This window comes from Lepidochelys kempii, chromosome 2 (genome assembly GCF_965140265.1).
Source record: "Lepidochelys kempii isolate rLepKem1 chromosome 2, rLepKem1.hap2, whole genome shotgun sequence".
Classification (NCBI taxonomy): Eukaryota; Metazoa; Chordata; order Testudines; family Cheloniidae; genus Lepidochelys; species Lepidochelys kempii.
This window is the reverse complement of record NC_133257.1, coordinates 75,517,552-75,529,622: the sequence shown is the minus strand read 5'-3', so window position 1 is coordinate 75,529,622 and position 12,071 is coordinate 75,517,552. Positions and strand designations below refer to the sequence as shown.

At 47.1% G+C, this 12,071-nt stretch overlaps 1 protein-coding gene across 5 annotated transcripts in view; it reads right to left on the bottom strand.

Annotated features, from left to right (window-relative positions):
- Window positions 1–12,071, bottom strand: part of NOL4 (nucleolar protein 4) — a 255,887-nt gene that overhangs the window by 178,166 nt on the left and 65,650 nt on the right. For all 5 annotated transcript variants that reach the window (XM_073331285.1, XM_073331283.1, XM_073331284.1 and 2 more), the window contains exon 5: window positions 3,263–3,395. In XM_073331285.1, the coding sequence (XP_073187386.1) occupies window positions 3,263–3,395 (133 nt within the window). The remainder of the gene's footprint in view (window positions 1–3,262; window positions 3,396–12,071) is intronic.

Below are 12,071 nucleotides of genomic sequence, written 5' to 3'. Positions count from 1 at the left end.
AAAGATGTTTACAAACCCTGCCTTCAATCTATGATCTGAGGCAAGGGCTGATGGGTCTGGTCTGATAATAGCAGAGTCCCCAGAGCAACATCAGGGGTCATACAAACAAAACTCAGCTGTTTGGCTGGGGCTCTGTCTGTAGATAAGCAATAAATAGAGTCTCTCACAAAAAATCAGCTTAGAACAAGGGGATAGGAAGCTTGGAAGAGGACAGAGAGACATAGGACTAGACGCACAGAAGGTAGGTAGGACAACTAAGTATCTTACAATCCTGTTATCCAGCTAGCAGCTGTGGCTGCCTTATATACACTCCACTGGGAAACCAGTCAACCAGGGCTGCCCCAGAAGGGGCTATGGCCAGAGCAGCTGGAGAACGATTTGATTGCAAACTAGAGCTGAGGCAGCTCTTTCCCAGCTCCTCCCCAATGGTTGCAGGTGCTTGGGGTGCTAGTTTCATCCCTTTCACCAGCAAGTTTGACTCAACTCCCTATTGTTTAAAAATGTATGAAGTCTATTTTGCGGTGAGAACTGCCCTTGATGATATCATTGTGGATCAGGGCTATAGGTGAAATTCACCTCCACTCCATAAAGCTTGAGTAAAAGGGCTTTGTGTGGAGAACAGCATGCAGGGTGGGGAATGGAATTATCCTCAGTCCCTAGACAATGGGCTGGAAGGCAATCAGGGGGTGACTATTGGTGAAATAATCGCTGTTGACCTTATGGGAGGATTTGCATGTATGTATTGTGACCCCTTGTACAATCCTCACTCAGCACTATGAACTGGCTCAGGTTCCTGTGTGCTTTCCAGAGGCCACAGCATGTGGCTGATCTGGCTGTGCTCTTCACTGCTCTGTGCATAGCTACCAGGAAGCTTCCAAACATGTAGAGGGCCTTGCTTGGGCCCAGCAAAATAGCATGATTTTTACCCTTTATAAGCATCTTATATTCATCCTCGCAGTGTTTTTAAGTTCAAGCGGCTTGATCATGGAAGATGCAGAGAATGCACTGGAAGACAATGAATATCCTTAAGTTACAATTCTTCCAGCATGCTTTCTGCAGCTCACAGCATTGGGCCCCTAACCGAATATTGTGTTAATGAATAGGTGGAACTCTATTTACAACCATGGAATCATGGTCTAATACAGTGACACTCAGACCTCAGTGGTTCAGGAGCTCAATTAGCCGATCAACATTACCCGAAAGAGCCACAGTAGTGTGACTTCATTGTTTCATTTACTATATAGATATATAGATATACAGATATAATAAAAGCATCCTGATTGGTTGTTAATTATATTGCACTGTTTTAATATCATGTGTTGCAAAGAGCCACAGGAGACACATTAAAGAGCCATTTGCAACTCCTGAGCCTCAGTGCGAGTGTCACTGATCTGATACATTAAACTGGTAGGATTTACAGGGCAATTGTCTTTCACCCTATGCTTCACATTTAGTGCTAGGGCCTGCTTCACCACTGCATCACTCTAGTGTATACTGATGTAACGCCATGATTTCAGTTGAAATTACATCAGCATATAACTGGAGTAACACAGTGGTGAATCAGGACTTGTGTCTCCTAAGACACACAGATTCCATGATGGGGGTGATTTCTATGAATATCAATAGAACAGATTATTTACATACATGTACACACACACTAGACCCAGGCTTGATTAACGTATGGTTACAAGTTTGCAAAGGGTTTCCAATACCAGAAAGTCTTTCCAAAGACTGAGACTGTGGTGGCACAAAATAGTTTTCCACTCCCCCACATCCTAAGTTAATTTTTTATTATAATCAGTAGTCCAGGGTATAAATGTATAATCCATACCCCCGCCCCCAATCCAAAGCAGAACTTGCACTGAAGTCAATGACAGGTTTGTGCAGAGATCCAGGGTAGAATTCTGGCTTTATGTAGTAACTAAATTTTAATGACTAAAGGTTCACCTTTACATCGCCGCTACTTCTATCCTTTGTTTCTCGTTCTTCACCATCCTTCTTTGTTTCTCTCCTTCTTCCCTGTCTCCTCCATTCTTCCTTCTGCATTTCCTTCCCTGCAGCAACTCCCAATTCTCAACAATTTGTTTTTCATTTCCATTCCTACCCCATTCCATCCACTAAAATGATCAGTGATTAAATAGTTAATATTGACACTTATGTGTCTTCCCTGGGCTTTGGAGACAACACTCCAATAAGATAACTAAGGAATGGGGGAGCTCATACTCTGAGCCATTGTCTGCAGCTGTTTGCAGACCCAGAAAGATGTTGCTGTACTGATTTATACTCTCTTTGTGTGAAATATTTTCTTCACAATCACAAGGGCTAGAACTTACTTTTTATTTTTAACAACAGCTTAGTTTCTGGATCATGTGACTACTTCTGTTGGGCCAAATAAATGCACCAAGTGGGCAAGATCCGGCCCACAGGCGGTGTTTGACATCACTGCTTTAAGCAACAGTCCTGCAATCTGAACCATTTCATCAAGGAAATCTCATATATACATATCTACAAAGCTAAAGACATATATTGTTGCAGTGTATACTCTTTGTCTGGCTTTTACACTAATTCTTTAGTTCTCCCATCTGTTTTGGTTTTTTATATAACAAAGAAAGAACTATATTTTCATAGTGGATTTTGTTGTGGTCTTGGGGGAAAAAGCACAAAAGCAGGCTCCATAGAAATAAGGAATAACCTGAGATTGGATATAAAGAGAGTATCTACTCTAACTATTGGCTAGATTGTGTCCCTAGCACACAGCTCAGTCCATTGCAGCCCAGAATAAGCCCAGGGAAGCATGTGTAATGCAGGCAGCCACAGTTCCCTCTCTGCTTCCCCCTGGCTGCTGGTGGGTGGTAGCTTGGTGCTGAGAACTAAGATTCCAGGTGAGGGAAGAGTAGGCAGCCATGTAGTACCCCTTATCTCTCCATTCCTGGACCCAATGTCTAGATAGCCACACAGAGGTGAAGGGTTGCAGGGATTTTACTTCCCCTTATACCATGCGTGGACACACTATATATTTAATAATATAAAAAACCCAGCATGCCGTGGTGTAAGTGCCTACTTGTAAGCAACAATTAGCTGGCCAAAAAAACCAACAACCCTGTCATCCGTTTGTCGAGACAAAGCGAACCTATATCTCAAGTTGCCTATTAAAATAGATTCTCAAGTAAAGGACATGGCAGGTGCTGAATGAAGGTAATGCACAAAAGAAGTATAACCATACTATTTTTATTATTTCTTTATTTATTGTTAAAAGGCTTACCATCTTGCTGGCTCTGAAGATTCTGAGGACTTTGCATTCTTTCTTCAAGATTAGAACTGAGATCAGAGTTCACAGCCGACATCCTGGTGGAGTCACTCATATCAAACTCATCACTTTCTATGGAACTTTCATCCTGCAAATTTAAAATTTCATGTTTCATTTGCATTAGGAAAAGTCGAGATAACTTTCAAATATGATGTTCATGCTACACCTCTCTCGCTAATTCATACTAATGACTAGGGCACCCTTGGTGAATTAATGAGCAAGGAAACAAACATAAGAAGATCAAGGATAATGCATCACAAAATGTACTATGATCATTTATTTGACAAGTGCAGTTCAGGTTTAATTAATTATGATAATACAAATATTAGTAAGTGTTCACTAGAATATTTCGTACAAGCAAAGTATTGTTAGTCTGAAAACTCAAGACAGCTTTTGGCTATTAAATCTCAGTGGAACAGGACATTTCTCCATTTTTTGTGCTTGAATTGTTCACCTTATCTGACTGAGAGGTGCCATTGACAATATGCAACTTTATAGTGAAATTCTGGCCTCATTGAAGTCAAAACTGGCATCTTCTTACTCCCCCCAGCCCAGTCTTGCTCACATTGAAATAAAAGGCAAAACCAGCTAATACAATTGTGGGAGAGTGAGACCTGTCTATTCCAACCAGGTGTTTGCATGCCGCGTGCACGCCAGCTGGAAGATTTTTCCCTTAGCAGCATCCGTAGGTCGACCTGGGCACCCCCTGGAGTGGAGCCTTCATGGCACCCAATATAGGGCCCTGCCAACCCTCCACCTCCTCAGTTCCTTCTTGCCAGCTATTCCAACAGAGGGTTAGGAGGGTGCGTATTGGAATGGACATGAACAACACATCTCAAAGAACAACAGTTACGAGAAAGTGAGTAACCGTTTTTTCTTCTTCGAGTGATTGTTCATGTCCATTCCAACAAAGTGACTCACAAGCCAAAGCTCATGAGGTGTGGTTGGAGTCATGCACTGATTGGAGCACACCACGTCCAAAGGCCGCATCATCTCTGGCCTGTTGTGTAATTGCATAGTGCGTCGTGAATGTATGTATCAAGACCATGTAACCGCCTTGCAGATTTCCTGGGTGGGGACCTGCGCCAGGAACACCGCTGAGGAGGCCTGCTCCCTGGAAGAGTGGGTGGTAATCAGCGGGGCGGGCACCCTCGCCAGGACGTAACACTCCCGAATGCAGATGTGATCCACGATGAGAAGAGACAGAGAGACCTTTCATTCTGCCCCCATGGCCATGAAGAGTTGGACAGACTTCCGGAACAACTTAGTCCTCTCTATGTAAAAGGCTAGGGCCCTACGTACATCCAGTGAGTGCAGCCTGCGCTCCCTATCGGAGGAGTGTGGCTTGGGGTAAAACACTGGGAGGAAGATGTCCTGGCCCATGTGAAACTGGGAGACAACTTTAGGGAGAAAGGCCGGGTGAGGTCTGAGTTGGACCTTGTCCTTATGAAAAACTGTGTAAGGGAGCTTGGACATGAGGGCTCTGAGCTCCAATACCCGGCTAGCCAAGGTAATTGCCACAAGGAATGCGACCTTGTATGAGAGAGAGAGAGAGAGCAGGGAGCACGTCGCCAGTGGTTCAAATGGAGGGCCTGTAAATCTGGAGAGGACTAGATTAAGGTCCCAGGCCGGGACAGGCTGACGCATCTTGGGGAAGAGCCTGTCCAGGCCCTTGAGGAAACAACTGACTAAAGGGTGTGCGAAGACCAAGAAGCCATCAGTGCCCGGATGGAAGGCAGAGATGGCGGCTAAGTGGACCCTTATTGATGACAGGGACAGGTCTTGTTGTTTTAGGTGAAGGAGGTAGTCCAGTATGAATGGTATGGGGGCAAGCAACAGCGGCTGACTGCGTTGCTCTGCCCAGATGGAGAACCTCTTCCCCTTGGCAAGGTACGTTGCCCTGGTGGAGGGATTCCTACTACTGAGGAGGACTTGTCTGATTTGGTCCAAGCAGGACAGCTCCATGGTGTTTAGCCATGGAGCATCTAGGCTGTGAGGTGGAGCAACTCTACGTTCGGGTGTCGGAGTCGGCCATGGTCCTGCGTGATCAGATCCGGGATCAGCAGTGAAGTGAGTGGTGCCGGTACAGACATTTTCAGGAGTGACATGAACCAGTGCTGGCGCAGCCACGCTGGTGCTATCAGTATGACTCGGGCCCCGTCCCTGCGGATCTTGAGGAGCACCTTGTGGACCAGTGGAATTGGTGGAAAAGCATAGAGCAGGCGGCCTCACCACGGGAGGAGGAAGGCATCCATGATGGACCCCGGGCTGTGACTCATGAGGGAGCAAAATAGCTGACATTTCCTGTTGCTGCAAGTGGAAAACAGGTCTATCTGGGGAGAGCCCCAGAGACGGAAGATTGAGCTCACCACATCTGGCCGGAGGAACCACTCGTGACCGTGGAAGGACTGGCTGAGACTGTCCGCCATCGCGATCTGCACACCTGGGAGGTATGATGCCTGCAGGTGGATTGAGTGCTCTACGCAGAAGTCTCACAGTGTAAGAGCTTCCCGGAACAGGGGAGAGGAGTGTGCACCCCCCTGTTTGTTGATATAGAACATTGCCGAGGTGTTGTCCATGAGGACTGATATGCACCTGCCTGGTATGTGGGTTTTGAAAGCGTGGCATGCCAGGCGCACCACTCTCAGCTCTCTGACACTGATGTGCAGAGCGAGGTCCGCCTGAGACCAGAGGCCTTGAGTCCTGAGGTCCCCTAGATGAGCTCCCCAGCCCAGATCCAAGGTGTCTGTCACCAATGAGAGAGAGGGCTGAGGGCTGGCAAAGGGCACGCCTGCACAAATCACCCACGTGTCGAGCCACCCTAAGAGGGAGTCCAACACCGGGCGGGGCAGGGTTATGATGCTTTCCAGAGTGTCTCAGGCTGGCCGATACAACGACACCAGCCAAGACTGGAGTGGACGCAGTCTGAGTCTGGCGTGCTGTACCACATAAGTGCATGCAGCCATGTGTCCCAGCAGCTTTACGCGGTTCCTTGCTGTGGTCATGGGGAACTGTCTGAGGCCCCGTATGATGTCCCCTAGTGAGCAAAACCTGGTTTCCGGGAGGTACGCCCTGGCTTGAGTTGAGTTTAGGACTGCGCCTATAAACTCTATCCTCTGCACCGGGGACAGAGCAGATTTGGCCTCGTTTAGGAGATCTAATTCAAGGAAGGTCCTTCTTATGAATTCAACCTGACCCTCCACGTGGGCTCTTGAGCATCCCTTGATCAGCCAGTCATCAAGGTAAGGAAAAAACCTGAATCTGGCGCTTGCACAGGAATGCCGCGATGACTGCCATGCATTTTGTGAATACTCAGGGAGCTGTCGACAGTCCGAATGGGAGGATGGCAAACTGATAGTGGCTGCTGCTCACCACAAATCTGAGGTAGCGTCTGTGATGTGGGACTATTGCGATGTGAAAATACGTGTCCTTCAAGTCGAGGGCAGCATACCAGTCCCCTGGATCCAGCGAGGGGATAATGGAGGTTAGTGAGACCACGTGGAACTTGAGTTTCCTTACAAACTTGTTGAGCTGCCGCAGGTCCAAGATAGGCCTGAGGCCCCCTTTGGCCTTTGGTATGTCTGTCCCAACATGCTCGTGGACACCACAGACCCCTTAGGCTTCGAGAGGAGTGATCGACCCCTCACCGGCCTCTTCTTCTTTACCGGCACCAGGGATGGAGAGCGGTGCTGTGCTGAGGCCTACTTCTTATGGCCCGAGCCATGACGATGCTGGGGGGCCTTAGGGTCCTTAGTTGGGGCCGTTTCGCGCGCCGTTGGTGCCGGAGCGCTGCGCACCAATGAGGACGTGCTCAGTGCTGGTTCAGTGGGTCCCGGGTCGGCGTGTGGCCTCAATGCGGCCTCCATCAACAGAATTTTTAGTCTCTGTTCCCAGTCTTTAAGGGTTCTGGGGCGGAAACCCTTGCAGATGCAGCACTTCTTCTTCTTGTGTCTCTCACCAAGGCACCACAAGCAGGAAGAATGAGGATCACTCTTGGGCATAAACTTGCCACAGGCCTCGCAGAGCTTAAACGCTGGAGACCCGAGCATACCCCAGGAGGGAAAACGTTGTCGGGGGGAGAGCCCCCCAAAACAATTAACTATAACTATAAGGAACAACTGTTAACTAACTGAGAAAACTATATACACGATATGCTATCAGACACTGCTAAAGCGCTTACTATACAGAGCGAGCAAAGTTCCAGCTAGCCGTTACTAGCAGTAAGAAGGAACTGAGGGGGTGTAGGGTCAGCAGGGTCCTATAATGGGCGCCATGAAGGCACCACTCCAGGGGGTGCCCAGACCAACCCTACAGACGCTGCTAAAGGAAAAATCTTCCAGCTGGCATGGACGCAGCGCGCACACACCTGGTTGGAATGGACATGAATAATCACTCGAAGAAGAACTACTAATTCTAATTACAGAATCTTTATTATTGATGATGATGTGTGAGCTCAGGTTAGTAGTCCCACTGAAGTCAATGGCTCAACACTCGTGCTTAAAGATAAGCATGTTCATAAGTGTTTGCAGGGTTTGGAATTTGAGCTGGAAGTCAATGAGAAATGAACATGGAAAGCCCCCATGACATTTCTGCAGTCAATTTTAAGAGTATAACAACATTTCCAAAGGCTTGTCTGTTAACAACAAGAGAGTTTTAGAGAAAACACAATAAGGCGGCTGAAGCAGTATCCACTGAAGAAGAGTTTTAAATGCTTTATGAAGAATATGAGGCATATTCATTGCTCTTTCCTAAAGACTGGACTTTAACTAGCAAGCAATGGACTACATTTTAATTTTTTGTTTGTTAGTAACCATGAATGATTTAGAAAAGTTCAGCTAATACTAGAATTAGATGTTAATATGTTAATGAACTGGTCTGGATAGAGATTAATATCATTATTATTTTCTTTTCACCTGGCCCCCGAATGAACTCCTCTCTCTTTTGTCTGAATGACTTTGTGGACAATATTGATATTTCTTTAGTAGCTGGGGAGAATGTTTCCTTAGAGCCAGTGTTACTAACTGTTAAATTGGACAGGTAAAGGGCTAGACTGTTCCTAACCCTGGGCAGGTGTCCGAGTCGGGAGAAAGTGCTGGAAGACTCCCCCTTGTACCTTGCCACAGGTGTTAATGACAAACCCAGTCTTTGTATTACAGTAAACAAAACACCCCACCCCAAGCAAAGCTTTCTACAATTTGAACAGGGGGAAGAGCCAGAACCTCCACAAAGAGCACCAGGGCGAGGCAATCTCTTTAATGTGGGAGTTGCTCAGATACTAAGGTGGTGGGTACCCCAACAAAGCCATCAGACAGACTAGCTGGAATGGAAGAGCTGCTGGAGACTAGCACCCACAGCAACAGCAGCCTCCTGATAGGAAGGAGAGATGCAAGGGCAAGACCCTGTCTCCCTCTGCACCTGTAAGGATGGGGCCGTTTCCTATAGCCATATTGTAAGGTCTGAGACCTTCTCCTGCAGTCATATTAGAAGACCAGCAGCCATGAACCAAGAAGCAGAAAGTCACGTCCCCACATTCCATCTCAATTACATTAAAACAAGGTAATATCAGGCTGTTAAGAAGGCGCTCTGTCCTAATAGTACCCACCATCACCAGATAAAGAAACAGAGCTTGAGATGGTTAAAGAAAACCAGAGGCAAAATCCTTTCACCTGTAAAGGGTTAAGAAGCTAAGATAACCTTGCTGGCACCTGACCAAAATGACCAATGAGGAGACAAGATACTTTCAAACTGGAGGAGGTGGGGGGAACAAAGGGTCTTTCTGTCTGTGTGATGATTTTGTCGGGAAAAGAACAGGAATGGAGTATTAGAACTTGTTAGTAAGTAATCTAGCTAGAAATGCGTTAGATTTCCTTTTGTTTAAATGGCTGGTAAATAAGCTGTGCTGAATGCAATGTATATTCCTGTTTTTGTGTCTTTTTGTAACGTAAGGTTTGCCTAGAGGGATTCTCTATGTTTTGAATCTGATTACCCTGTAAGGTATTTACCATCCTGATTTTACAGAGGTGATTCTTTTACTTTTTCTTCAATTAAAATTCTTCTTTTAAGAACCTGATTGCTTTTTCATTGTTCTTAAGATCCAAGGGTTTGGGTCTGTGTTCACCTATGCAAATTGGTGAGGATTTTTATCAAGCCTTCTGCAGGAAAGGGGGTGTAGGGCTTGGGGGGATATTTGGGGGGAAGACGTCTCCAAGTGGGCTCTTTCCCTGTTCTTTGTTTAACACGCTTGGTGGTGGCAGCATAGGGTTCAAGGACAAGGCAAAGTTTGTACCTTGAGGAAGTTTTTAACCTAAGCTGGTAAGAATAAACTTAGGGGGTCTTTCATGCAGGTCCCCACATCTGTACCCTAGAGTTCAGAGTGGGGAAGGAACCTTGACAGCATTCTGTCTGGCAAGAAATCATTTATCAACAGTTGTGGCTGTGAAATCCCTACTTCTTTATTGTTTTTTCTTTATGGTCCCCAGTTCTCTATTATTTATCTGTATAGTCTCTGATTCTTTGATTGTTACTGTCTGTTACATAACTAATTTTGCTAGGTGTAAATCAGTTAAGGTGGTGGGGTATGATTAGTTAAAGAATTGTTTTACCATATATTAGGATTGGTTAGAAAATTTGTTTAGTAATATTTTAGTAAAATGATTGGTTGAGGTGTAGCTAAGGAAGACTCAAGTTTCACTATATAAACTGTGGTCCAAAAGAAAGTTCTTTGGAACCAACTCCAGGAGACAGCCCCAAGATCAGAGCTGCTAGACCTCAACACCCTGCTAATCACACCGTGCAGAAACTGGCGTCCACAGATGACCTGATCCTGACTAGCCATCAAGAAAAGTTCATCTGCCTTATTGGGAGTGGTGAGCATTGTATGCTGAGTGTGTGCATTCTGTTTTGCTAACTGTTAATAAATAGAGGTTAAGTATATTACTGTGTAAGGCTCTTTCACTGGTAAAAGACCCCGTAAACCCGCAAAAGATTACACCCTGAGCCCCAGGAATTGGGAATGGGTGGCCCTGAGCCCTGGGAATTAGGTAAGGGTAGGTTCCTTTCACCCAGAGCCCTAGGAACTGGGAAAGGATGGGGGTGCCTAAATCAAGTGGGTTACACTTTGAGCCCTAGGAACTGGGTAAAGGTGGGTGCTTTATGTAATAGGGAATTTTGTGCAGGTAACACACCATCTTGTACAGGGGAAATGCATACTGCTCTCTTTCAAAGGTTGTATCAGCATCCACATTCCCCCAGCCCTCAGGCACAATGGGATAGAGTCTAGGGCCACTGCAGGGACCAAGGGGAGGTAGCTCACACCTTGCTAATTTTGGGGCTGCTGAGGGCTGGTTTGGCTCCTAGAGCAGGCTAGGGCAATCCTGGTTGCCCATGCCCCCTATTAACCTGTACAGCTGGAGAATAACAAGGCATAGGGGAATGCTGGCCACACCTCCTCTCCTGCTCCTGGCCCATTCCAGAATACCCTTGGGGCTCCACTGGCTCTGTAAATGATGTGCAATCCTGCTTTACCCTATCCTTTGTGTGAGGGGGATGCAAGGAGAGGGAGCGGGGAGCTGTTGCCAGCTGTAGCACAGAGGTAAGTTCCCCAGTGCTGCTGGGAGCTCCTGTTGGGCCAGGGTGGTTCTGCACACCAACCTACATTTTATGATACTGCCCTGGGGCCCTTTAAATCCCTGCCTGAGCCCTGCTGCCTGAGCCCTGGGGTAGCGGCGGCGGGGCTCTGGTGGGGATTTAAAGGCCCTGGAGCTCCAGCCGCCGCTACCCCCTCCCCGGGCCCTTTAAATCGCGGCCTGAGCCCTGCTGCCCGAGCCCCAGGGTAGTGGCGGCGGGGCTCTAGCAGGGATTTAAAGGGCCCCAGGCAGTAGCGGCGGCTGGAGCTCCGGGGCCCTTTAAATCCCCACCAGAGCCCCGCTGCCGCTACCCCGGGGCTCGGGCAGCAGGGCTCAGGCAGGGATTTAAAGGGCCCGCGGGCGGGTAGCAGCGGCCGGAGCTCCGGGGCCCTTTAAATCCCTGCCGCAGCTCCGCCGCTGCTATCCCAGGACTTTAAATTGCCCTCTCGGAAAGCCGGTCCTGATACGGCACACCGGCTCTTACCGGTACGCTGTACTGGGGTGTACCGGCTTACTTTCACCTCTGGTTCTCACCTCAGATCCTCACCTCCCACAATGATATAAAGATGATGAGTGAAACCTTGGAAACAGAATCTTAGTATAAATCAAAGGATGGATTTTAAAGTGCACCATATTGCATGCAATAGTTTGAAGACCTGTATCAGAAATGCTCCTACTTCATACAGTTACATTTTCACTGCCCTTTTGTTCTTGGTGCCAGAATATAATATCTAGGCACAGAAAGTATGTATCAGTTGCGAGACAAGTTTAAAAATGACCGTGAGAACTTCACTTGCGACACTGCTGCTCATTAACGAACGCTCATTGTGGCAAACGAAATACATTAAAAATTGCAACACCATTCATCGCTACAATGTGGCAAAGATTTCATGCACAGCAAGACTGGGTTTGCATGATCTAAGACGCCATGCTGTCAGCTACAGTGGGAGTGTGGGAGGAAGTGAGTGCTTCCTACTACCATTATATCACTCCTGCTGGCTGACCTGGATGGAAAACTAGTACACTGAAAGGGGCCTGATTCCTGTCATTAGGCCAGAAAGGACAATACTGAAATGCTCAAGCTGTAGCAGAGGAGGAATATACTGTAGTAAATGGCCCTGCTCCAGATTAGTGCTGTG